Raw genomic sequence first — 26750 nt, forward strand, 5'->3', positions numbered from 1 at the left:
GGGATTCAGGGGCCTCCGGAGTCTCCCCCAGCTCCACGACCCAGGGGGGTACTTCCTCTGGCTCTGTGCTGGACACTTGGCTTGGTACAACAGGCCCTTCTTCTGAAACCGAGAGGCCCAGAGTGCCCACCGGGAGCTCCGCCTCTGACCTCACAAGGGCTGCCTCAGAACCCCGTCTCCACGGCACTGTTGGCAGGAGAAGGGGTGCTATTTTGGGCAGTGTGTCTGCACTTGGCTCGAGTGACAAGGGCCAAACCCCTGCTCCACTGACCTCTTCCCTGGAGGAGCAGAGCAGAGCAGCACTCGGGTCGCCCTGAGGAGGGCTGAGAGGCGGGCTCTGGCTGGGGACATAGGGACCACAGAGCCCTGGCAGGGGCTGCAGCCAGAGCCTGAGACGGTCATGGAGGAAGCTGTCCAGGGACTGCTGTGACTGAGAGGCCCCAAGGCAGGCAACTGGGAGCATAAGGCCTTTCAGCAGAGTGAGTTGGGCCCCAGGTAGGGCTGGGACAGGGGCCTCCCCTGGGACTCAGGCTTCGGGGATGCCATTCCTGGGGACCATATGGGCACGGGACGACCTTGGGAGTGGCTGGGGAAGGAACCCAGCTAGGAGTTGAAGGCCTGGATATTTGTTCTGGTTTAGTCCTGAGTTGCTGCCTCATACAGGCACGTCACACTTTCTTTCTGGGCTTCCTTACCTGTAAATTGACTGTTGGGATGACCAGTGGTGGAGCAGAGATTGGGAGCATGCGTGGGGCTAGGCTGCCAGGAGGGCCTGGGGTGGGGTGGGGGTGGGGAGCGAATAGAGACTGGCGGCAAGGGACCAAAGCGGGAGGAATGTGGATCAAGTAGGGGATGGATTCCTGGCTTTGCTGGGGTGGTTTCTCCCTCTGGAGCCCCTCCTGGGCCAGGGCTGAGGGTTTCTGCAGTTAGGGTGAGGTGCGGGAGCTTGCACGGCAGTTGGAAGAAATGGGGCTGGAGAATAGGGAGCATGCAAGATAGGGAGGTCCAGGTTCACCTTCGTGCTGACATTTTCAAGGAAAATGGGAATAAAAGGGGTGGGTGTCTTCAGGAAAGGTGAGAGGGTAGACTTTGTTCTGAGGTGGGGATATGGACTAAGTGAATTTTCAGGACCTCATACTATGTGGGGTGTATGTGCGCGTGCGTGTGTGTGTATGCCCGTGTGTGTGTGTGTCCCCGTGTGTGTGTGTGTGTGTGTGTGTGCAAGGAGGAGGCAGATAAGGCCCTGGAAAGTCAGCAACAGGAGGGTTTGAGGTTCAACTGAAGGCAGTAATATCTGCCTGTGCGAGGGTGGAAAGGCTGCAGGGAGCCTGGGGGCATCTCCATTGTCCAGAGCTAGGCTGCAGGCTTGGGAAGGTCAGGAGGACCTTGGCAGGGCCCTGGCCTAGGGGGCCAGGGGTCCTGAGGCCAGCAGGGGTGGGGGTGGGGCTCCAGGGCCTCTCCCTATTGGCTGAAGCACACACACCCCTCATTCTCCCTTCTTGCCAGCTTGGCTGGGTTGAGGTGTTGGCACTGGCAGGAGCTGTCCCTGTGGCTTCTCCCCTGGGGGACTGAGGTCTGATGGGAATGAGGGGCCAAGTTCTGTGGCCCCCAGCCCCAGTGACCTCTCTTTGGCTTTACAGCATCTAAAAATCTCAAAGACAATATGACTCAGTCAGACAGGAAGAGGCGGTAAGCATCCCACAAGTTCCCCTACCTCAGCCTTCCTGGTCCGGCACCCAACACACCCCCAGGGCCCTCCCTGACCCATCCTAGCTCCTCCCTCATGGCAGCTGATGCACCAAGACTCCCTCCTTCCTACCCTGCTCCAGCCATGGGGCCCGGAAGAAGAGCTTCTCCCACCTGCACCCATAGCCAAGCATGGGCTGGGCCCTGGGGTGAGGGGAGGCTCAGAAAGACCCAGATGAGGGTCAAGGGGCTGGGCAGGGGGTTCCAGCTGCCCCTACGCAGGTTGTGCTCAACTGAACTGAATTCACTACTTCCCACCTGCTCAGGCTCAGGTCTCTTCGAGGTGAAATGAAACCCAAAGTCCTTGCAATGGCTAAGGCCCTGCCTATTCAGTGCTTATTTCCTCTCTGACCTTCCCTCATCCTACCCACCCACTCTCCCCTCCTTTCCTTCCCTTCAAACATGCTCAGAGTCCTTCAGTGACCGTCCCCTCTACGTGAACATTCTCCCCGCAGTTTCCCGTGTGGCTTGCTCCCTCACCTCCTTCCTGTCTTGGCTCAAATGCCTCTTTCTCAATGAAGGGACCTGGCTGCCCGTTCCAAGACCTTCCTCTCCCTTTTCCCTGCTCTAGCTCCCGGTAGGTAGGTAGGACAGTAGGTAGAACATCTCAATACCACACTAATGTATGTGCTACTTGCTTCCTTTCCTTGCTGCCTGCCGGCTCCACATGAGCATGGGTGTTGGTCTGCTTGTGTGCTCCAGGATAGACAGAATGCATGGGTCGCCTCTGTGCTGTCAACGTCACTGTGCCCACTCAAGACTCTCCCAGGGCTTTGGACCCTGTTTGCCAAGACCCTCTAGTGGCCCAGACAGCTTATCCCCAGTTGAGGACAGGCTTCTTCCTGCCAACCCCCCTGCCTCCTGTGGTCTCAGCTCAGTCAAGGATCCCCGTCTCCCCCAGCGCTCCAGCCAGAAGTCACAGCCTTGTCCTTACAAGTCTGTCCCCCATGCCTCACATCTAACCACCATTCTCCTAAAAAGTATAAGAGGTGCTCACTTCCACCTCCCTATTCCCTCACACCCACCATGTGCCCATTCTCCCAAAGTCTCTGCTGAGCTGCCCTCCTCCCACCCCCAGGGGCTGCTTGCTCTGAGGGAGTTACCCATCTCCTTATGGAAGAACCCATCCGAGGGCAGGGTTTATTTGTACCCCTTGTGCCTGACTCCTAAGTAGATGCTCAACAAATGTTTGTTAAATGGATGAATACAAGTTAGCAGCTTGAATGGTTGGCTTGAGGTTAATTGAGTAGTTTGCAGCTGGTTGGTTGCTTAGATAATTAAATGAGTTGGCTAATAGGAGACCCAGTTAGTTGGTTAAGTTGCTAGGTTGATTAGTCAAAGAGTTGGTTGCTAAGTGGTCAGATATTTAGTTCCTTAATTAGCAAGGAACTAGGTAATTGGGGCTTCCCAGAGTGATAAAGAACCCGCCTGCCAATGCAAGAGACATAAAAGATGCGGTTCAATCCCTGGGTTGGGAAAATCCTCTGGAGGAGGGCATGGCAACCCACTCCAGTATTCTTGCTTGGAGAATCCCATGGACAGAGGAGTCTGGTGGGCTACAGTCCATAGGATCCCAAGAGTTGGACATGACTGAAGCAACTGAGCATGCATGTATTTAGGTAGTTACCTGGTTGATGGTTGGTTTCTTGGTTTGTAGGATAAGTGTTCTTCGACTCCCCTTCTGTGAGCTCTCTCATTTTTGCCCCTGGATGAAATGACCATCTCTGATTGGGTGACCTCCAAATGGGTATCTCTAAACCAGACCACGTTACCAGCAGGCTCCTTTCTGGTCACCTCCACTTAGCTGTCTAGTGGGCTCCTCAAACTCAGCACACCCAGAGGTGACTCCATCCTCTGCCTAGGCCTGCCGCTTCTCTCATGCGCCTCACACACCATTGTGCTGCTCCATCCAGAGCCGGGGCATCCCGGACTCTCCCCTTTCCATCCTCCTCTCTAATGAGACACACATCTGTTCGTAGGACTGCCTTCCTCTGGCCACCTCCACGCACCTTCTTGGCTCTGGCTGCCATTATCGTTCAGCCTGTCTGGGCTGAACGTGTGATTGCTCACACATCCTCCACTCCTGCTCCCTCATTTCTGCCTCCAAGCAGGAGGCAGTGCTCCTGCCTAACTCCTCTACCCCAAGACCCTGTGGGATCAGACCCCTTAGCGTGGGCTATGAGGCCATCTGCCCTCTCTGCCCCTCTCATGCCGCTTTGCCTCCTCTCTCTGCAGCCCGTCCTTGCAGAATTCCTCTACACTTCACACACTGTCATCACTGTAAGCCTTTGTCCAAACCATTCCAATGCCCAGGACTTTCCCTGACCTCCCTGATGCTCCTTCATCTGACCATCCATCTATTCTCGACCTAAATCTCCCTTCCTCTGGGAGAGCCTCCTCCTCCCTCTGCTGGGTCATTTGCTTCCTCCCTGCAGCCCCATAGCATCCAGCATTCACTTGGGGCAGCACTCCTTGTTGTTGTTCAGCTGCTAAGTCATGTCCAGCTCTTTGTGACCACATGGACTGTAGCCCACCAGGCTCCTCTGTCCTCCTTGCATTGCAACACTCCTTACACTGTAAGTAATTGCTTAGTAAATTGTTCATCTTTCTAAGAGCAGGGATCATGCCAATGTTCTTTACTACAGTCCCCAAACACATTGGAGAAGGAAATGGCAACCCAATCCCATGTTCCTGCCTGGAAAATCCCATGGATAGAAGAGTCTGACGGGTAACAGTCCATGGGGTTGCAGAGTTGGACAAGAGTGAGCGACTGAGCACGCATGCACTGAACACAGTTGGCAGTCTAGGCATTCAATACATCTTTGGTTCATTGGTTTGTTGGTGGTTGTCACTTACTGAATCCTGCTTGCTGTGTGGTGAGGAGGAAGAGGCCAGGGTTCCAGGGCTCCCTTGGTGTCATTGACTTCCTGCTTTGTCTGCCTCTCCTCTGCCTCTGTGTAACCTTCTGGGACTGTTCTTCTATCTTTTAAAAATAGTATTTGTTTATTTACTCACTTTTGGTTGTGCTGGGTCTTTGTGGCTGCACAGGCTCTTCTCTAGTTGCAGCGAGTGGGGGGCTACCCTCTAGTTGCAGTCTGTGGGCTTCTCGTGGTGGTGCCTTCTCTTGCTGCAGAGCACGGGCTCTACGATACAAAGCCTTCAGCAGTTGCGGCTCCTGGGCTCTAGAGCACAGGATCAGTAGCTGTGACACATGGGCTTAGTTGCTCAGCAGCACGTGGGATCTTCTGGACCAGGGATCAAACCCGTGCCTTCTGCATTGGCAGGTGGATTCTTTACCTCTGAGCCATCAGGGAAGCCCCCAGGACTGTTCTTGAATTCCTGCTGCCTCAGGCTCTTCCTCAGCGCCAAGGAGGCCAGTCACAGGGGCATGGGAACACCTATGGGATGCTGCATGGCAGCGGCAGTTGGGTGGGCGCTACTGGACTGACTGTCCAGGCAGCGCTACATCCCCCTCTATATGCTCAGTCCTGGGTTTGTTTCCTGAAGTAAGGACAGAACAAGGACTAGGGTGGGTGAGAAATGAACTTGGGTTCTCAGCCAGAAACGTAGATTGTGCTTTATCCATGCCCGGCTTACATTTCTCACTCTCAGGGCTCACTCTTTGCTGCTGTGAGGCTGGGGAAAGTCAGGAATCTGTGGCGGGGTGGGGGTGCTGTGGCAGTCCCCAGCAGGGTGAGGAAGTCGAGGGATAGGCAGCATGGGAGAGGGGAGGGTCACCAGTCTGAATAAGCACTAAGGCTGCAAGCAGGTATCTCCTCCTCCTCCTCCAGAACCTCCGGGCTGTCTCCTTCCCCAAACTCAAGTCTTGTCCCCCCAGCCCCAACAGAAGATAGAGCCTCTAACTCACTCTTTCATTTGTCCATCCGATCATCCATTTACCAAACAAATGTTTATCAATGTTCTACCGTGTGTCAGGCACTGTGGGAGTGCTGGGGATCTAGGGGAGAGTTACAGGCCTGCTGCGGTTCATGGGGTCACAAAGAGTCGGACGTGACTAAGCAGCTGAACTGAACTGAACTGAACTGAACAGATGACGTCTCAGTTTTTTCATTTGAGTGTACTCTGCACATCTACTACGTGCCCGGCACTATGCTGGACACTGAGAATACACTGGGGAGTAAGACACAGTCCATCTTCTCCTCCCTCCTTCCCTGTCATTGGTTCATTCATTCACTCACTCATTCACTCATAAGCATCTGTTCATGCGGACCTTGCTGCAAAGACAGAACCTGGTGTGTGCTTCGGGCCTCAGTGCTGTTCACAGAGCCCGGGAGCTAACTCTGCCACACCCTGTGCTGTTTGCAGAGCCTCGCAGTTGCCAGATCTTGCCTGATGCCTTACCTGTGTCCCCAGAACTCTGACCCCAGCAAACAGGCAGACAGACAGGCAGGCAGGCAGACAGCTGAGCTCTACTCTCCCCCCTGCTCTCTCCCACCTGCTTCTCCCGCAAGGCTCTTTGGCACCACAGATGGCACTTACAGGCTCCCCAACCGCCCCCTCTGCACCCTGACCTCATGGGTGCACCTTCCCAGTGGTCTAGTCTCTGGCACAGGAGGAAGAAGGGACGTGACCTGGATGTCCAACCCCAGTCCCTCTCCACGTCCCTGGGCTCTCATGTGCCTCTGACCCCCGAGGTACCAGCTGCCCTGGGCAAGAGCAGGCATGTGTGGAGAGGCCACTGGGTTACCCATTAACTCAGCCATGACAGTAAGTTCACCTGATCTCATTTCTGCCCATGGGGCCCTCCGGCTGCTGCTTCAGGTCCACCCGCGTGTCCAAGGTGGTCTCGACACCTACAGCAACAAAGATGCAAGTCATATGGCAGAACGAGAATGTTCGAGAGTTCCTGGCGGAGTTCATCAGCACGTATGTCATGATGGTGAGTGGGCGGGGGGTACAGGGTGAGCAGACTCTGAGGAAGGGGTCTCAGGAAAGTGGGCCTCAGAAAGGCGGGGCTCCGTAAGGGCAACCCATGACCTGCTCCCCACCTCTGGGCCCTGGATCACACTGTCCCTTCCCCAGCCTCTGAGGGAGAAGCATAGGAAAACAAGGACTTGTCTTTCTCACCAAGTCTTTTTGGGAGAGAAAGGGCTCACGATATGTGGGCAAAATGAAATCCTGAGTTACAGGTGGGTGGGTGCATTGTGGGCATGACTGGGAGTGAGGAGAAGGGAAACAAAGAGTAAAGAGATTGGAGAGGATGTGGAGGCTTTGAGAATTAATCCTGAGGGTGATGCGGAGACACTGAAGGTTTTCCAGGAGGGGAGTGATATGGCCAGATGTGGGTTTTAGGAAGAAATTCTGGGCTCCGTGTGGCGCCTAAGCAGAGTGGGCAATGCTGATGGGAGGGGAGCCCAAGAAGAAGCTGTTGGGATGGCCTAGGACAGAGAGAGAGTGTGGGGAGGTCCAGGGTCAGTCTGGTCCAGGGATGCAGAAGAAAGCACACATCCGGGGGAATTAGAGAAGACAGAACAAAGGAGACTGCAAGCAACAGATGTGGGGTAAATGCTGAGGGGGCCATTTCAGCGTGAGGTCAGCTTTCCTGTGTTCAGGTGAGCTGCTGGGGGTGGGGGGAATCTCAGGGGTGGGGATGGCTGGGTATAGAGGCCTGGAACTCTGCAACGTGGTCTGGGCTGACACAAACACTTAGACTTCATCAGAACATGAATAGTGGTTATGGAATTTGTACAATAAGAACGTATAGAAAGAAAAATGAACTGAGTTGAGGACAGAGCCTGAAGAATGAAGAGAGCACACAGAAGGGACTGGGTGACTGGGGTAGGGGGAAGGTGGGGGGAGACCAGGTTACAGAAGAAAGGGGAGCAGTCAGCAGTGTGGGGGGCTGTGGACAGCCCGGAGTAGTAGGGTATGGCAACCTGGGAGGTCCTGGGGGACCTGGGGAGGGCTCTTTAAGGGGATCACAGGGGAGAATCCAGATGCAAGTGGGATGTGGGATTTCTTGGGGACTCCCTGTCCTGCCTCAGCCCAGTCACTCACCCATCTAGCCTCTGCCTTAAGCTGTGGCCACTCTTGCTTGTACCTTATGAAGGTCCGGGTCCGTGACAAGAAGGGTTAGCCTCTGGGGAGGGGAACAATGGCTTCAGGGGCACAACAGAGATGGTGGTCGGGGGAGGGGAGAGGATGAGTGTGTGTGTGCGCGTGTGAGTGTCTGTGCACTGAGTCACAGTGTAGGAGAGATAGTGGGACCCAAATTGCCCCGGGGACTCTGGACACCTGGGTTCTTATCCTGATCATTCTGCCACTGAGTCATCAGCTGGCCTTGGGCAGGTCTCTCTGTGCTCAGAGCCTGTCTTCTCAGACATTATTATTGTTGTTGTTTGGTCTCTCAGTTGTGTCTGACTCTTTACGACGCATGGACTGCAGCACGCCAGGCTTCCCTGGCCTTCACCATCTCCCAGAGTTTGCTCAAATTCATGTCCATTGCTTCGGTGATACCATCCAACCATCTCATCCTCTGTCGCCCTCTTCTCCTCCTGCCTTCCACACGCTCATTCCCAGCATCAGGGTCATTTCCAGTGAGTCAGCTCTTCGCATCAGGTGGCCAAAATACTGGAGCTTCAGCTTCAGCATCAGTCCTTCCCATGAATATTCAGGGTTGATTTCCTTTAGGATTGACTGGATTGATGTCCAGTCTGGCCCCAGACATTATTAACAGTGTGAAACTGGGCCTCCATGACCTTTGGAGCTGGGTGAATGCTGGCTGTGCTCTCTGCTAGCTGTATGATCTTACATAAATATCTTAACTGTTCAGAACTTGAGCTTTCTCAGTGGTGAGTGCGATGCTAATATTGAGCTGGCTGACTTGTGTGAAGAAGGTTTGGAGCTGGACACCCAGCATACACGTGGCTCATATGTGTTGGTTGATTCTCAAGCTGACAAACTCTCTCAGCTGCTCTCCCCTCCCTGCCTCTCACCGTCTCCCTCTCCTCCATTACCTGCCCTCCTGAGCCATGAAGACAGCATCTGGACCCTCTCTTGCCTTAATCCAGGGCAAAGTAATTAATTGCTGACAAGACATTCCAGCCCCATGAGGGTTGTTAGACCTTGGCACTGTGGAGGTGGGAGGGTGCCTCCTGAGAGCTCCTAGGGAAAGCAGGCACCACCCACATGCATTCCTGCCTGCCCACTACCCATGTTGGCGGTTCTCCTCCCTTTATTGAGGTTGTTATTGAACACTACTGCATATCAGGCACTATAATGCTAAGCCCTCCTGTGTACCTTCTTCCCAAATCCTCATAACAGCCCTATAAGGGAGATGCTATTATTATCCCCATTTCACAGATGGGGAAACCAAGGCTTTGTGAGACAAAGTCACATTTTAAGCTAAGGATTAAATCCAGTCTAGCCTAATATCCTGATCTTGACCCTTGATCTCCATGCTCTGTCCCTTACCTTAGCTGGATTTCTAACTCTCTCCCAGCCGAGGGAAGGCCCTCAGGTCCAGGCTTTGGAAAGTTCAAGACCCCTCTCCAGGCCTTGGTTTTCCCTGGGAGCAGAAACATTTGCCACTCAGTTGCCGTGAGGATTGAAGGGAAGTAACGTGTAAAAGAACTTTGTGAGATGTAAGCTCACAGGGGACATTGTGTTGTTATTTTTAGGTGTCAGGCCTATGCCAAGAAGTGGGGGCTTTCTCAGGTGATAGGAAACTCAATGAGTCATCAGCGTGAAGGTTTCGCCAGAAAAGCTAGAGTGACCTTGGGCCCCATTTATTGCAGCAACTTGAAGGAAGCAGACTGTTCTACTCAGTTCCACTCTAGCCTCCGGGGGTGTTGTCCTCCAGGCTGGGCCTGTGGCTATTGGAAGCACCTGGACAGGCTGGGCCACGTTCACTGGCCAGGGAGGGGAGGAGCTGGGCTATCAGTGCCCTGGAAACCCAGCTGGGGTTGTGAGCAACAGGGCAGGGGCTGCAAAACTCACCTTGTCGGGCCCTGAGAGAATCACTGAGGGAGGTGGGGACTGTGACTAACGGCGGAGTGCTGACCTGTGTGAGGACATGGCTGCCACCACTCTGGCTGACTGTCGCCACATCACCTGGAATGCAGGCTGCTGTTGACAGAGATTCTGATTTTGCAAGAGAAGCTGAAACTTCTGTGCATCAAAACCAAATGAATCAAACAAAACGTGTGCTGAACAGATGAGGTCCAGGGGCTGCCAGCTGGCAACCCTGACACACAGGGGCGCAGAGGGGGTTTACTCACTCATTCATTGTTTTTAGTAAATGGTTTTGAGCTCCTACTTGGAAATGGGGACCTTGCTCTTCAAACCCTCCATGCCTGCTCCAGTCCCTGCATCTCTTTGCTCCGAATCTGTCAGCCTGGCCTGGCTTCACTCCCCACTCCCATGCCCCCTCTGCCCCTGTCCTCTCATCCTCACCCCACCCTTGGCCCCAAGCCGGCCTGTGTCTGGGCTCCTCTGCACCTGTCCTGGGGCTCCTGCAGGGACCCAGCAGGCCCTGCTCAGCGGCCTCTCCCCTCCCCTCTCCAGGCTAATGCACTGGTTCTCAGACTGTCCCAAATCTAGTGTACTCACCGGCCATTTTTCATCAGCAAACGGCTTGGTCTCCAGTCTGACAGAGAACTGTCAGGTGTGTCTGGCTCCTCACCCATCACACTCCCCTCCCTGTGGGTCCACAAATGCCCCCTCCCTAGGCAGGAGCCTCCACTCCTTTTCATCCACCCCCTGCCCCAGGCTCCTCTGGCACTTTGCTTCTTCTTTTCTCTCTTCTGTATCTCCAGCCCCTCCCTCTCTCAACCTGAGCACACTCAAGACTCCCCAAAACAGCAGAACATAGAACACGCCTCCCTTCTCTCTGTGAGCCGCTTCATTTATCACACTTAGTCCCCCTCCCTTCTCAGGCAAGTTCCCAAAGAGATGTCTCCACTGGTCTCTTCAATTGTTCCTTACCACCTCCTCCCCTCCCGCTCTCTGGACCTGACTTCTGACCCCATGCCCTGATAAGACAGTGTTCCCCACCTACTCAAGAACCCTGGGTTGTCACATCCGATGGGATGCTTTCCAGGCCTTCTCACGCTTGACCCAGAGGCAGCTCGTGACCATGTGGGCCACACCCTCCTTGGGGAACTGCTTCTTTCTGGGGTATAGGGCACATTCTCTCTTTGTTCTTCCATTTCTTAATTTTTTTTTAATTTATTAATTTTTTATTGTGCTGGGTCTTTGTTGCTGTATGTGGGCTTTCTCTAGTTGTGGTGAACAGGCTTCTCATTGCAGAGACTTCTCTTGTTGCAGAACATGGGCTCTAGGCGCTTGGACTCAGTAATTGCAGCAAACGGGCTCCGTAGTTGTGGGGCATGGGCTTAGTGGCCCCAAGGCATGTAGAATCTTCCTGGACCAGGGTCGAACTCCTGTCCCCTGCATTGGCAGGCGGATTCCTATCCGCTGTGCCAGCAGGGAAGTCTTGTTCTTCCATCTCAACGGTGGCTCTGGCTGGGGTTTCTAACGCCCACCCCTGAGGGCTGACGTTCAGCCCTAGGTTCATCCTCTCCCAGGGGTCTTCATATCCTCCCTGATGGCTTCAACTCACGTCCACAATTCTTCAGATATTTCTTTTTTCAAAACCTCCAGAACTCTTCAAGGGAAATACAATATGAGTCACAAATGTAATGTAAAATTTTTCTAGTAGCCACATTAAAAAGGTAAAAAGTGACAGGTGAAATTAGTTTTGATAGATAGATAGTGAAGTTGCTCAGTCGTGTCCTACTCTTTGCGACCCCATGAACAGTAGCCAACCAGGCTCCTCTGTCCATGGGATTTTCCAGGCAAGAATACTGGAGTGGGTTGCCATTTCCTTCTCTAGGGGATCTTCCCGACCCAGGGATGGAACCCGGGTCCCCTGTATTGTAGGCAGACACTTTACCATCTGAGCCACCAGGGAAGTCATTTAACCCACATGTCCATAATGTTACCAGCTCAACATGTAATCAATGTGTAATTACTTAAGATTTACATTTTCTTTTTCCTCCTAAGCCTTTGAAATCTGCTGTGTACCTTACACTTACAGATCTCAGTTCAAGTTCATAATAGCCATGTGTGGCTCACGGCCATCATATTGGATGGTAGATCTAGACTCTGATTTCCAGCAGTCTGGACACCTAGAGGTCTCTCAGAGGCAATACATCCAAAACAGAGAGTATTCAGAGGAGGTGCCATCTGAATGTGGCCTTAAAGTAGAGTATTCGTTTTTCAGGACCTAGGATCAGGTACTCCAGAGGGAGGGAGAGGCATATGCAAAACACCGAGGCATGAGAAAGCAAGGCATGAAGGGAGCGAGCCGGTCGTTTTCTCTGAGACTGCCTTACGCAACTGCCTAGATTAAAAAACTGGCTTACCATGTGCAAGATGTGTTTGTTTCTTTAGGTTTTGTTTTGTTTCTAAAAGATTTATTTATTATTTTTGGTGCACTGAGTCCTCATTGCTCTCTCTGGTGAAGGCAAAGGTGTTCTCATTGTGGAGCAGACTCTAAGGCACATGGGCTTTGGTAGTTGCTGCGTGTGGGCTCAGTAGTTGTAGCCCATGGGCTTAGTTGCTCTGCAGCATGTGGGATATTCCCAACCCAGGGATCGAATCCCTGTCCCCTGCATTGACAGGTGGATTCCTAACCACTAGACCACCAGGGAAGCCCCAAGATGTGTACTTGAGACAAGCCACTCAACTTCTCTAAACCTCTGGTTGCCCATCTGTCAAGGGTTAAAGAAGGTAAGAGGTAGAACTTGCTTACCAGTGCCTGGCACATAGTAAGTGCTCGATAAATGGTTATTATTCTTTTTTACTTTAAGTTTGTTTGTTTTTGGCCCACCACGTGACATGTGGGACCTTAGTTCTCTGACCAAGGATGGAACCCACACCCCCTGCCATGGAAGTGTGGAGTCTTAACCACTGGACCAAGGAAGCCAAAATGGTTATTATCTTTAATAGTAGTAATGTTATTTGACTTCCCAGGTGGCACAGTGGTAAAGAATCTGCCTGCCAATGCAAGAGGCTCAAGAGATGCAGATTCAATCCCTGGATAGGGAAGATCCCCAGGAGTAGGAAATGGCAACTTGCTCCAGTATTTTTGCCTGAAAAATTCCATGGACAGAGGAGCCTGGCAGGCTGTGGTCCATGGGGTCGCAAAGAATCGGACATCACTGAGTGACTGAGAACACATATAATGCTATTATTGGTAATATTAGTGTTCAACATAGAGAATACTAGACCCGATATGAAACTGAGAGGCAGAAGGCATGAAAATCAAGGATCTTAAATGGTGACTTACTGAGTTTGGACTTTATCCTAGAAATGGAAGGGAGCCAGGAATGTTTGGACCAAAGGCAGACAGACATGGTCAAATTTTTGTGTTAGGTCACTCTGGCTGCAAGGAGACTGGGTAGGATCTGGGGAGACTATAACCAGAGTTGACCATGTGCGGTGGAGAACATACAAGTTTCTGACTTGGCTGGGATGGGGGAACATGGAATGAAGATCACATTTTCTGAGAGATGGTGAGCTTTAGAGCTGGAGATGCCTGTGGAACACCCTGGAGACTTCTCGGAGGTATTTGGAAAAAGAGATCTGGCTCTCAAGTGCAGGTTTTGGGAATTAATCCATCAGGCTTATCTGAAGCTGGTAAGAAAACCCAGGAGTGACTGAGGTGGGTTATGAAAAAGGCCAGGGATAGAACACAGGGATCATCTGTATTTATGAGGCAGATGAATGAAGAAGAATGTGGGAAGGAGCTGTGTAGAGGGAAAGGCTACAGAGCAAAGAGGGAAACCAGGAGAGAGACATGTCACGGAAGCCAACGAGGAGGTCCTTTCTGGAAGCAGAGTGGTGAGGAGAAAGTCAGCACACTCACGTGAGATCATGTCTGAAGGGACCACTGGGAAATCCAGAGGCTGGAGCCCTTGGACAAGGGAACTGGTGTCTGTGACGGGGGAAGCAGAAGCCGGGCTGGGAGGGAGGACAGGGAAGGGGAAAAGGGCCTGAGACTGTGGGATGGCATCACCAAGTCAACGGACATGAGTATGAGTCAACTCCGGGATATGGTGAAGGCCAGGGAAGCCTGGTGGCTGCAGTCTGTGGGGTTGCAAAGAGTCGGACACGATTTAGCAACTAAGCTGAAACTGAATGGGTCCTTTCTAGAGCCTGACTCACATGGGAGGAGGCATCCAGGAGTCCACAGCTGGTCAGGGAGGCCGGGATGAGGTGGAAGCTCTACTTTAAAGAAGGAAGAGACCCAAGTCTGTGGGAGCCAGTCAAGGGGAGGGTAGAAGACACAGACAAGTGGGGAAGGCAGTACAGACGCAAGTGGGAGGGGTGTTAGTGGCCAGGGGGAGGTTGAGTAAGGGCCTTCATTTAGGTCTCTAACCTCCCTGTGAACGGGCTCAGTGGGGAGAGTCATCTGATGAGATCTGGTTGTTAGGGATGGGTGAGAAGTTAAGAGGTGACGCCTGAGGGTGGGCTTCCAGGGCTGATGCGTGTGGAGATGATGAGGGTTGGTGGTGCGTCCTGGCAGAGTCCAGAAGGAAGTTTGCAGAGTCCCTGAAGAAATTTCCTTTGGACTATGCTGACGAGTGAGAAGCTCTGAGGGGTCCAATCCACACCAGCCCTGTCCTTCTGGAAGCCCTTCGGGTGGACTTGGAGTCTAGGCACCTGGCTAGGTCCATGGGAGCCTGACTCTCCCTCCTCACCCGACTCCTTCTTTAGCACGCACCCAGCTTCCACTGGTCAGTTGTGACAGGCCTTGGCAGGGGCAACGGGATGAGGTCACGAGGAGGCATGTCTCTGGAGGAGGAGGGTACAGCAGAAGGGGGTACCCAAGGGCAATGCAGGGAGACCTAGCGTGTGGAGGCACGGAGCCCCAGCTGAGCTCCAAGCCCTCCTCTGAGGCTGGGCTGTCTGGGTGGGCAGTCCCCTCAGAGGCCCTCTCCTACAGGTGTTCGGTCTCGGCGCCGTGGCCCACATGGTTCTAGGAGGTAAAATGGGGAGCTACCTCGCTGTCAATTTGGGTTTTGGCTTCGGAGTCACCATAGGTGTGCACATGGCGGGGAACATCTCTGGTGAGTAGGCCGGGCCCCAGCCGACAAGCCCGGCCGGGTGTCCCCCATGGTCTCCTCCAGCCCCCTTCCAGCCAGCCCCTTCTCCAAGTCAGCTGGTGTCTTGCCCTCACGGGCCACTTTCCTCTGCTCAGACACTTCACGAGCCCCCTTGACCCACCGTTTTTACAAGCTGGGTTCTCTCAGGCAAGCGACTGAACTCTCCACCCATTGCTTTGCTTCATGGGGAGATGGAGACAGTGGTTTCTGCCTCGCAGGGTCCCTGTGAGGACTGCCCCTTCACAGATGCTCGCTATTATCGTCGCTGCTGTCATTGCTCTTGGTATTACTGATTGTTTCTTTGCCGACACCCTTGACCCTCCCTGCAGGGGCCCATATGAATGCGGCCTTGACCTTCACCAGCTGTGCGCTAGGCCGCATGTCCTGGAAGAAGTTTCCCGTGTACGTTCTGGGTCAGTTCCTGGGCTCCTTCGTGGCGGCGGCCACCATCTACGGCCTCTTCTACAGTGAGTGTCCTGCCCCTGGCGGCCCACCTCCAGCCTCCGCCTCCTCCCCTGAAATGTGGGCAGATCTGAGTGTGTCCTCGCCTGTGAACACGCTGAGATAGAAGAGTCTTGGAGGCGCTCCCTGCCCTCCATCCTACCGCCTCATCTCTGGGATAGTGGTGGGGTTCAGTCAGGGGGCAGGTTCACACTCAGTCTGTATTCCCACAGACGCTATTATCGACTTCTCGGGGGGAAAGCTGATGACGACCGGCCCCACAGCCACTGCTAACATTTTTGCCACCTACCTTCCTGACCACATGACACTGTGGAGGGGCTTCCTGGATGAGGTCAGTGGTCCAGGCACGGGTGGCCCTCCTCAGGCCCTCCCCCACTCAAAAAGGGGCCAGCAGGCAGCCCCCTGTGGTGGAGTGGACAAGAACCCTGGATGGGACAGTACAGAGTCATGGCTCTGCCACGGGTAGGGGTGGGGGGTGCTACTGAGGCCCTTGGGCTCGACCGGGGGCCCCAGGTGCTGCCACGGTGTCTCTCCCCAGGTGGTGGTGACTGGGATGCTTCAGCTGTGTCTCTTAGCCATCGCAGACAAGGGGAACAACCCAACGCTGTTGGGGACGCAGGCCATTGTGACTGGCATCCTTGTTGTCATCATCGGAATATCCCTGGGCATGAACTCAGGATATGCCATCAACCCATCCCGGGACCTGCCTCCCCGCTTCTTCACCTTCCTCGCTGGCTGGGGCTCACAAGTCTTCAGGTACTGCGTGGTCCAGCCCACTCCTGGGAGTTTCCTGTGGGTTCCCTGCATGTGGAGGGTGGAAAAGCTGCGGGAGCACCCCGCAGATCCGCCCCCTCCACTGCCCTGCCACCCCTTGCAGCGGCCTGGGAGGCAGGAATGGGTCCTGACCTTTCTCCAGACCCTGCTCCTAGACTGAATGTCAGCCCTGCCCCAGACCCGCTGCTGTCCCTGAATCAGGCTGAAGCTGATCAGTGTCCCAGGCTCAGGGCCAGCTCCCGGGCTAGGATGGGGGTTCCCCCTCTACTCTCCAATCCCTGCCACCCCTCCTCCCATCTTGGCCTGGGGTAGACACAGGTGCCATGCTGGGTGCTGGCCCCCTAAGCAGGTCTCTGCCTTTTGCCTGCAGAACCAAGGACTGGTGGTGGGTGCCGGTGGTGGCACCACCCCTGGGTGCCTACTGTGGTGCCATCATCTACTTGTTCTTCATTGGCTCCAACAAACGACAGGAGCCCCAGGTCCTGGAGAATCCCTTGGCGTTTGAAGACCACAAAATATCTGTGTTGCCCAAGACCACGTCTCACCAGCATGGGGTCGCTTCCCTCACCCCTGTTTCCGTGTACCCCGAAGATAGACCCTCAGCCTTGTACAACCCTTAAGTGACTCCATCTGCCTAGAGCCCCTCTAAGACTATTTGTGACCCTACATCCACCCCAATAAAGAAAGCCTTGTCCCACAGTGGCAACCCCGCTTCTTGGGGGCCTCCTGTGGTGGGGCTTACCTCCTGGGTTCTCTCAGAAGCTCCCAGGTTATGCTGTAGCCCAAGGCTGGGCAGGAGCTGCGGGGCCTCCAACTCCTGCTGGCCCTGGGAGCTGGGTGGCCCCCAGGGGAGCAAGTGGAAGGGCCGATCAGTGGCCTCATTAAGACAGGACTAGATTAGAAGAGCCCGGACATGGAAGGGTGGGCTGCCAGGCACAGGGCAGGGAGGGGATGGCATGGGGGAGGGATTCCAGCTGGCAGGTGGGGGGTCAGCCCTGGAGGAATCTTGAGCTGCCTTGGGAGAAGATTCTGGACTCTCCTTCAATCCTGGCCAGTCCTTGGACCAGGCAAGGCAAGGCCCCAGTGTGTGGATCAGAGTTTCTCAACATTTTTGTTTTCCTTAGTCTCCCCTCCTCAGGAGCCTTTTAGGCACTTTTTTCCCTTAATTGCATGATATTTTAATACCACAGATATACCGTATATCTGTTTGTGTACTGTACATATATCTTTGCTTTATACAAAAAAAGTAAGATTTTTAAAAATCTCTCCCTTTCAAGGATCCAATTTTTTCACCCATGGGAGCATAATCACCCCATCCTGGAAAATGCCTGAAGTAGAATGAGAGGAGGTAAGAGGCAGGCTCTGCCTTCTTCGTGGGGGCAGAGCTCTCCCACCGTGGGGAATTCCAGAGTTGGAAAGGAAGAAGCAGAGAGGAAAATCCTGTCAAAAGGCAGGGGGCAGGAAATGGTCTCATGAGGTTTTGGGGAACAGGTGCAGAGCCGGGGCAGCCAGGGTCCACCGATCCCAGGCTGGGAGGATCATCCTGCTTCTGGGACTCAGAAGGCAGCATCACCCATGGCTTCTGTCCCTGCTTCTGCTTTTAGCCTTTCAGCAGCCATTGAGCACCTCCGTGTACAGGCTCTGCGGGTAAGGTTGGGTCTCTGTCTTCAAGGAGCACAGTCCCTACTCAGGACAGGTGATCACAAGAAAAGAGCTGAGGAGTGAAGAAGGAGCTGCGTGTGGGGCTCAGAGGGGGCTCACAGCTCAGTCTTGAGCTGAGGCCACAGATGGCTTCCTAGAGGATGAGACAGAGCAAAGGGTGGTGGGGTGGTCCTTTCTGGGGCTGGATGCCGAACTTCATGGTTTGAGGAGACAGGGCAGGGTGGGGGGTGGGTAGAGGACGCTGGTTTTCCTTCTGGAGGTGGGGACCTGGTGAGATGAGGTTTAGAAAGCCCACCTGAGCTGCAGTTTGCAGGATGCTGGAAAAGGGGGAGACTGGGGCCTGTAAGGAAGTGTGGGGCAAGGCTGTTCCAGGTGGGGCAGCAGGACAGCTCACAGGTCAGTGCTGGAGGGTGGACAGAAGAGAAAGGATTCGCCTGACACCAAGGAGGTAAAAGCCTCAGGCTAGGCTCAGACTGGAGGGAGGAGTGGGTGAGGATGGGCCAGGGGCCAAGGCTGCCTTCCAGTTGCTGGCTTGGGCCTGGGGTATTGGAGATGTCCCCACTGAACATGAAGAATGGGAAAGGCACTGGTTTGAAGAGGAAGATGATAATTTATACTGAAGACACATCGACTTTGAGTTGCCTATGGGACTTGGGCAATAGGTGTGTAGAGTCCTGGGCAAGTTACTCTGACTTGCTGGGCCTCGGTTTTCTCATTTGTAAAGTATCAAAATACCTACCTTTTGTGTTGATGTGATTAGATGAAACAAAACATGTACAATGCTGAGGATGGTGCTTGGCACAGAGTCAGTGCTCAATAAATGATTATGCCTTTCGTGTGGTCTAGAGCTCAGAAGAGTTGAAATAGAGACTGGGGAAACTGCAGTTGTATGGACAGAGCTGGGGCAGAGGAAGAGGGAAGGAAGGGCCAGCGAGCAGGGTCCTGATGAGGTGGAATGGGCCTCTCAAGAGGTTTGGCTGACGAGGGGCACAAGGTCAGGGGACACTGGAAACACCCCAGATGTCCCTCAACAGGGGACATACTTACATTGCAGTCCAGTCACATAGGGCAGAATACAATACATCAGTGAAAAGTGAGGTACAAGAGCTACCTGTAATGACACGGAGAAAGTGTGCAGGCATAAAGAGTGATGTCGTACATTATACCATTAAAAACAAGCAAACAGCAATATATTCTTTGGGTGTACATATGTGATAAAACTCCCAGGTTTGATCCCTGGGTTGGGAAGATCCACCGGAGAAGGGAATGGCAACCTACTCCAGTGTTCTTGCCTGGAGAATCCCATGAACAGAGGAGCCTGGTGGGCTACAGTTAATGGGGTCTCAAAGAGTCAGACACAACTGAGTGACTGAGCATGCACGCATGTGATGAAACTACTTAAAAAAAAAAAGGGGGGGGGACTTTCCTGATGGGCCAATGGTTGAGGATCCACCTGCCAATGCAGAGAACATGGGTTCAATCCCTGGTTCAAGAAGATTCTGAATGCTGCAGGGCAACTAAGCCCTTCGGCAGGCAACTACTGAAACCCGAGCGCCCTAGAGCCCAAGCTCTAGAAGCCGTCGCAAAGAGAAGCCCGCACGCTGCAACTAGAGAGTGGTCCTGCTCGCCGCAACTACAGAACGCCTACACGCGGCAATGAAGACCCAGCACAGCCAAAAATTTGAAAAAAGATAGTAAACTCCTTGAGAGAAGGGACCAACTTTTCACTAAAAAAAAAAAAAAGGCATACTTCCTTCATGGAGACAGAGACAGTGCTAAGATGGGGAGGAGCATGGGCATAGGGTAAGCTAGTAATGATTTTCCAGTTTTGGGGTTGGAGAAAATTTGGGGGTTCATTATGTGGTTGTGCTTATACAACTGTGATACATATTCATTCAAAGGTATCATTTATTTTAAAAGATGAAGAAGAAATAGCAATAGCATGAGAACAGGTGATGGGAAGAGTGCCAGGGATGGGGCTCACTGAGATTAGTGGGCTGGGGGCACAGCGGGGAGGAGAGACGTGAGTGAGTCTGACATCCCACGTGGGAGGAACCGAGCCAGGCCCTGGGCCTGGGCGCGTCTAGGGAGCCGCCCACAGCTGGAAGTGTCAGTCAGCTGCCTCCCTCTGTGACCCTGGACCCATCCCTTTCCCTCCATCCCTTTCCCTCTCAGCCTCGGCGACCCTGTGAACACAAGGAGGGTGGCCACTTTCTTCCCTGGTGTTCCTTGCAGAGCAGTGTGACCCTAAGACCTCAGTCACAGATGAGAGGGGCATATACAGACCCTCCTCTGCCCCACTGACCACTGCAGGCTTTTGGCATCCTCAGGTGCCAGGGAGGTGGCTTTGGAGGCAGGCCAGCCAGGGGGTCCCCCCAGAACCCCTCCAGCTGTCTGGAGCTATGCCTCAGACCTATAGTCGTCCCACTGCCTGGAACCTCCTGCTGAGGCTGAGCCCAGTGTCAGGCTCAGGTGACCTGGTCACAGCACTTCTGGGCTCACGGAGCAGACCCCTTCATTCTCTTGGCAGAGAACCAGACACCATCCTAGAGCTAAGGATATAAGCATTTAAAAAGTCTTTGTTCTCCTGGAGCCGATATTCTGTGCAAAACATGTGTTTGTGATACATGCTAAGCAGGAAAAGCGGAAGAGGAGGATAGGAAGCGTGTGTGGGTGTGAAGACTGGAGGTAAATGAGTAAAGACTTGAAGATGGTGAAGGAGTGAGCCATGCGGACATGTTGGGGAAGAGCGTGCCAGGCTGAGGGAATGGCCAGTGCAAAGGCCTTTGCTGGGATGGCAAGAGTGGGGGAGCAGCAGAAGACAAGGTCAGAGAAGTGAGTGGAGGGTGAATTGCCCCTGCCTGGAGAGAGGTGAGGCCAAGGCTTGCGCCAGAGGTGAGGAAGGTCTCTGGAGGAGAGAGGCAGGTGACACGGCAGGAGGGAAAGAAGGGAGGGAGGCAGGAAGGGAAGCAGGAAGATGAGGTGGGGCAGGTGTCATGGTGCCTTATCCCTGCTCTTGGCTTTGCTCACACACACAGCCCCTCCTGTAAGTATTCCCTGGCTGGACTCCTGAGGGACATCTGTTCAGCTCTGGGAGCCAGGCTGGGATGTGAGCTATAGGAGCCCTAGCTCCTCTCCCATTCTTCTAGTCCTAGGCTGGCATGGACTGGCTGTGTGACCCACACATGACCCTTCCCTGCTCTGGGCCTCAGCTTCCCTATCTGTATAGTGAGGCTGGGACCTCTTGGCATCTGAGGAGCCTACCTGCTCTGACTTCTTGCAGCACTTCAAAGCTTCATATCACAACCTCATTACTGCCCCCTGCCTCAGGCTGGCTGAGGCTCTGTTTGAGATGGGGACACGGATGGGACAAGAAGGAACCCCCACAACACCATCAGCTCCAGGCCAAGCTTCTCCAGGGCTTTGCCAATGAAGGCCTGGTCCTCAGTTTGGTGGTCCTGGCTTTGGGAAGGGCTCTTCTTACTCCTTGCCTGGCCTGCCGCTCTCCCACTTGCACTCAGGTGGCACCTCGGTCTGCCTGGTCTCACTGTCTCCTCCTCAGATGAGGTTCTGCAGATCTGGGAGAGGTGGGAGGAGCCGTCTTGGGCTGAACCTTGATGCTGGCAACTGCAGAGGGAGAAGGCTGTGGCCACACAGCCTGCCCTGGCTCTGTACCCACCCTTGTGCTGAACCCAGAGTGGGTCTAGAGCTCTGTACCCACCCTCCCACGTGCAGGATTCATAACCATGGCATCTACGAACACAGACAATGAGGCCAGCCCTCCTGGTCCAAACAGCTGCTCTGCCGCTCACGGGCTGTATGAGCTTAGGTAGGTCAGGACGTAACAGCACTCACCTCCCAGGCTGCTGGGATGACGGAATGAGCTCAGCCTGGCACGTGGGGAGGGAGCATCCTGTCACCACTCCACACTCTCTCGTGGTCCTCATGTCATCACACCCATCTGACACCCAAGGAATCTGGGGCCTGGGGAGGCTGGCTCAGCAAGGGGTACAGAGTAGGGATTCCAGTTCTTTGTTGATATGATCTCTACTGGGTTTTATTTGGTCTTTAAACTGTGAAATATATTCTGTAGATATATTCTGTATATATTCTGATATATTCTGTATATATATTCTGCGTGAATAGAACATACAGTTAAGGGCTTCCCTGGTGGCTCAGTGGTCAAGAATCTGCCTGCCAACGCAAGAAACATGGGTTAGATGCCTGATCTGGGAAGATCCCACATGCTGCAGGGGAGCTAAGCCTGTGAGCCCCAACTACTGAGTTCCTGTGCTCTGGAGCCCGGGAGCCACAAGAGAAGCCACCACGATGAGAAGCACGCCATCACAACTCGAGAGTAGTCCCCGCTCACCGCGACCAGAGAAAAGCCCGAGCAGCAATGAAGACCCAGACAGCCAAAAATGAAATTATTTTTAAAACACAGTTAAAATAACAGTGAAACACCGAAAAACAAACAAGTACACTCTATATAAGTGAAAAGCCCAAACATTCAAGTACCCTGACCCAGCTCTGGCAGGTTATTGAAACTCTCTGGGTCTCAGTTTCCTTGTCTGCAGAATGGGGGTCATGTGGCCCAGAGGAGTGAGGTGCTTTAGGTTTCAGGTTTGCCACTGGCATTGATGGAGCAAGGCTGGGCAGAGTTTACCAGAGTTCATGGTCTCCCCTTGTGTATGTGTTCAGAAGCCAGGGTGGCAGTGGGCGGATACCAGAGGGTGTGTGAGGGGATGCTCAGAGGCTGAGACATACAGTTTAGAGGCAGGTACACCCAGGCACACAGCTGAGGTCATATGTCCAAGGCTGAGCCTTTGAGTCCTCCAAAGTGAAAGTGAAAGTGAAGTCGTGTCCGACTCTTTGCGACCCCGTGGACTATAGCCCACCAGGCTCCTCCGTCCATGGGATTCTCCAGGCAAGAATACTGGAGTGGGTTGCCATTTCCTTCTCCAGGGGATCTTCCCAAGCCGGGGATCGAACCCAGGTCTCCCGCATTGCGGGCAGACGCTTTAACCGCTGAGCTGAGTACTCCAGGGACCCGGCAAAACCCTTGCTGGCTGATAAAGAGTATTCCTCAGACGGGGGTTCCTGTTGCAAGGACGTGTTCTTGCCCTTGCTGCCCCCCACATTCCTCCACGTATGCCCTGGTTCCTCTGGTCCCAGGTCAGGGGACATTAACAGGAAGATGAACTCCTAATGGAGGCCCAGCCCCAGGGCAGGGGAGACTGGCTAGGCTAGACTGGCTGGTGGAGACACCAGGGGGCAGTCTGGAGGTTGGGTGTGTTGAATTAGAGGTACTCGAGGGCTATCTAGGGAAAGGCCTGGTCCCAGGCTAGAGAAGGAGCTTTTAAGCCTAGGGAGGCAGTTAAGAGCTTGCAGGTGGACGAGGTGGCCCAGGGAGAGACGGTGGAGTCTCTCTGAAAACGGTGTTTCAGGGATGGCTGAAGGGCAGCAGGCAGCCAAGGTCTGTGATCTCCCCTGACTCCAGGAACCTGAACTCTATGGGGCCTTACCTAACTTGTGCTTTGGGGCCAGTCCCTTCCCTCAGGCGGTTCAAACAAGTAAGGGCAAATGAGGGAAGCCCATACCTTCCTCGGCAATGTGTAAAAATGCCCCAGAGACGCTCGCCTTACAGGACTGCCCTGTACCACTGAGTTACACAGCTCGGGCCCAGCTCTGGCTCTGGCAGTCTCTGCTACTCGCCCTGTCCTCATTTCCTTGCCCTCCAGATGACAGAGTGCCCATGGCAAAATCCTTGGACTCTTCTCTTTCACCTTCCCTCCCAAAATGACTTCACCGGCTTTTTAAATACCACTGGATGCCAACAGCTCCCCAAATTAGATCTCCAGCTCAATCCTGTCTCCAGATTTCAGAGTCTCATGGACAACTGCCTGCCGGTCAGATTTTCCTCTCACAAGCTTGCTCCTCCTAGATTTTCCTATCCCAGTAAAAGGCACATTCAATCTTCCCATTTCTCAGGCCCCAAACTTTGAAGTCATCTCGGCTCCTCCTCTCACACTCCACATCCCATCTGTCCACAGACCCTTTAGGTATGATTTGCAAATTGTGTCTAGAATCCAACGACTTCTCAGAGTCCTTGGTCTGAGTCACTGTCACCTTGCTCTTGGATTACAGCAGTGGCCTTCTGACTTTTCCCAGCCTCTTCTTTGGTTCTGACTCAGCCCTACAGTCTAGTCCCAGGTGCTGCTGCTGCTGCTAAGTCGCTCCAGTCGTGTCCGACTCTGTGTGACCCCATAGACGGCAGCCCACCAGGCTCCCCCGTCCCTGGGATTCTCCAGGCAAGAACACTGGAGTGGGTTGCCATATGCTTCTCCAATGCAGGAAAGTGAAAAGTGAGAGTGAAGTCACTCAGTCACGTCTGACTCTTAGCAACCCCATGGACTGCAGCCTACCAGGCTCCTCCGTCCATGGGATTTTCCAGGCAAGAGTACTGGAGTGGGTTGCCGTTGCCTTCTCCAAGTCCCAGGTGGCCCAGTGGTCAGATCAGATCATATCAGATCAGTTGCTCAGTTGTGTCAGACTCTTTGCGACCCCATGAATCGCAGCACGCCAGGCCTCCCTGTCCATCACCAACTCCCGGAGTTCACCCAGACTCACGTCCATCGAGTCAGTGATGCCATCCAGCCATCTCAGCCTCTGTCGTCCCCTTCTCCTCCTGCCCCCAATCCCTCCCAGCATCAGAGTCTTTTCCAATGAGTCAACTCTTCACATGAGGTGGCCAGAGTACTGGAGTTTCAGCTTTAGCATCATTCCTTCCAAAGTAATCCCAGGGCTGATCTCCTTCAGAATGGACTGGTTGGATCTCCTTGCAGTCCAAGGGATTCTCAAGAGTCTTCTCCAACACCACAGTTCAAAAGCATCAATTCTTCGGCGCTCAGCCTTCTTCACAGTCCAACTCTCACATTCATACATGACCACAGGAAAAACCATAGCCTTGACTAGACGAACCTTTGTTGGGAAAGTAATGTCTCTGCTTTTGAATATGCTATCTAGGTTGGTCATAACTTTCCTTCCAAGGAGTAAGCGTCTTTTAATTTCATGGCTGCAGTCACCATCTGCAGTGATTTTGGAGCCCAGAAAAATAAAGTCTGACACTGTTTCCACTGTTTACCCATCTATTTCCCATGAAGTGATGGGACCGGATGCCATGATCTTCATTTTCTGAAATGTTGAGCTTTAAGCCAACTTTTTCACTCTCCACTTTCACCCTCATCAAGAGGCTTTTTAGTTCCTCTTCACTTTCTGCCATAAGGGTGGTGTCATCTGCATATCTGAGGTTATTGATATTTCTCCCGGCAATCTTGATTCCAGCTTGTGTGTGGCGCAGTGGTAAAGAATCCCAAGGCCAATGCAGGAGATGCAGGAGACATGGGTTCAATCCCTGTGTCAGGAAGATTCTCCTGGAGTAGGAAATGGCAACCCACTCCAGTACTCTTGCCTGGAAAATTCTATGGACTGAGGAGCCTGACGGGGTACAGTCCATGGGGTTGGAAAGAGTCGGACACGACTGAGCAACTATGAACATTCATACAGTCTAGTCTTAAAACAGCAGCTGGTATGACATTTTCCAGAAACGAAACAGATCTTATCATTCACTCCTCAGCCCTGTTTCCAGTGACTTAAAGGCCCCTGCTCCTCTCTCCTTTACTCATCCCGTACTACCTGGTGGCTCTGCTGTTCCCTTCAAGGTACATGGCATATTTCTACCACTGAGCATTTGCCTTGGCTGTTCTGTGTGGGAGGGTCTCCCTTCAGGTGTTTGAAACTTTAGATGTTTTTTCTCCTGTGCTTATATTATGTATACCAATAAGCAGAGAGAAACAGCATTAAAAAAAAAAAAGGAAACGAAAAGGTGATTAACTTAAAAGATACCGGTTATAAACTCATCTAAAAAGTTTTAGTGTTTTCCTAAGGCAAAGTGTAAGTAATCCCCTGGCCCTGGTTTGGGGATACACACTGCCCCCTCATGGCCAGTGCACAAAAAGGCCTCATCCCAGGGTAGTCTCTACCCTGGGACGTGGTCTAAGCTTCCCTCCCACTTGGCCTGACCTGCTGGGCTGTGCAGGCTCAGGGACTTCAGAATGAGCTGTGTGAACAGCTGCTGCTCTGTCTGTGGAGCTGGCAGACACAGGTTTTGGAGTCAGAGCTAGTAGGGATTTCAGATCTCCAATTCACTGAGTGATCTTGGGCAAGTGACCTAACTTCTCCAACCTTCAGTTTCCTCATAGGTAAAACAGAAAATAACGATACACACTTCATGGGGCTTTGGGGAGTAAAAGATACGAGCACAGTGCCTGGTGTATCAAAAGTGCTTGAAAGCTATTAGAAGTGCTCAATAGCTATTAGCGGCTTTCACTTAGAAGCTTCCGCTATTAGAAGCTAATAGTTCTTCACTATTAGAAGAGATTCTTGGGAAAGTGTGGGTAGGTAAAGACTCCTGATTCCCTCACCCATGTGGCAAGTGGTGGTAGTGGTGTAAGGGGGCAGGTGACTGAAAACCCCAGCCCTTGCCAGAGCAGCCTCACGACGGCTGTCCCTTCCCTCCCTATGCCCGAGAGACAGTCCCGGGACAGGCTCCAGAGGCTTGACCATGTTGAGCTGCCACATGACACTGGGAGACCCTCCTGACCCCTCAGACCCTGCCAACCCACTCTCCTTCCAAAGGCCCAGGGCAGTACACAGGCAGGAACTACTACTACTCAGCTGACAGGTGGGAAAGTCAGTGCCTGGACACTGGAAGCAAACTGCCCAGGAACAGAGTGAGCGGAGGGAGACAATCGGGCCCAGCTGTCCAGCTGAGTTCTCTGCAGTGGGTGTCCCGGGAGGCTGTGCGCGTGAAGCTGGGGCTGAGGGCAGGACTCCACGGGAACTCTGTTCCGGGAAAACAGATCCTCTTTTTCTGAGAACCAGCCCCCTCTGCTGGCCTAGCTTGGGGAACCC

The 26750-nt window shown here is 53.3% G+C and overlaps 1 protein-coding gene across 6 annotated transcripts; it reads left to right on the plus strand.

The window, feature by feature from the left end:
• The first annotated feature begins 268 nt into the window (after positions 1 to 268).
• Positions 269 to 18611, plus strand: AQP7 (aquaporin 7). Of its 6 annotated transcripts, none has more exons than XM_070375466.1 (8): positions 269 to 495; positions 1641 to 1689; positions 6529 to 6633; positions 14720 to 14843; positions 15209 to 15346; positions 15554 to 15672; positions 15880 to 16097; positions 16486 to 18611. In XM_070375466.1, exons 3-8 carry the CDS (start codon positions 6586 to 6588, stop codon positions 16733 to 16735), a joined length of 897 nt encoding a protein of 298 aa, XP_070231567.1. In that variant the 5' UTR covers positions 269 to 495; positions 1641 to 1689; positions 6529 to 6585; the 3' UTR covers positions 16736 to 18611. The 6 variants fall into 6 exon arrangements, with proteins under 6 accessions (XP_070231567.1, XP_070231566.1, XP_070231568.1 ...); XM_070375465.1 differs by having other exon boundaries at positions 269 to 479; XM_070375463.1 differs by having other exon boundaries at positions 270 to 495; positions 6529 to 6646.
• The last annotated feature ends 8139 nt before the right edge of the window (positions 18612 to 26750 follow it).

This window comes from Bos mutus, chromosome 8, assembly GCF_027580195.1.
Source record: "Bos mutus isolate GX-2022 chromosome 8, NWIPB_WYAK_1.1, whole genome shotgun sequence".
NCBI classification, from domain to species: domain Eukaryota; kingdom Metazoa; phylum Chordata; class Mammalia; order Artiodactyla; family Bovidae; genus Bos; species Bos mutus.

Bases quoted from the DNA above. Each gene is read 5' to 3' on its own strand.
- AQP7 (XM_070375463.1), top strand. From the start codon at position 1,664: ATGACTCAGTCAGACAGGAAGAGGCG. The intron at 14,844-15,208 runs GTGAGTAGGCCG...CCCTCCCTGCAG, and splicing joins CATGGCGGGGAACATCTCTG to GGGCCCATATGAATGCGGCC. The intron at 16,098-16,485 runs GTACTGCGTGGT...TTTTGCCTGCAG, and splicing joins TGGGGCTCACAAGTCTTCAG to AACCAAGGACTGGTGGTGGG.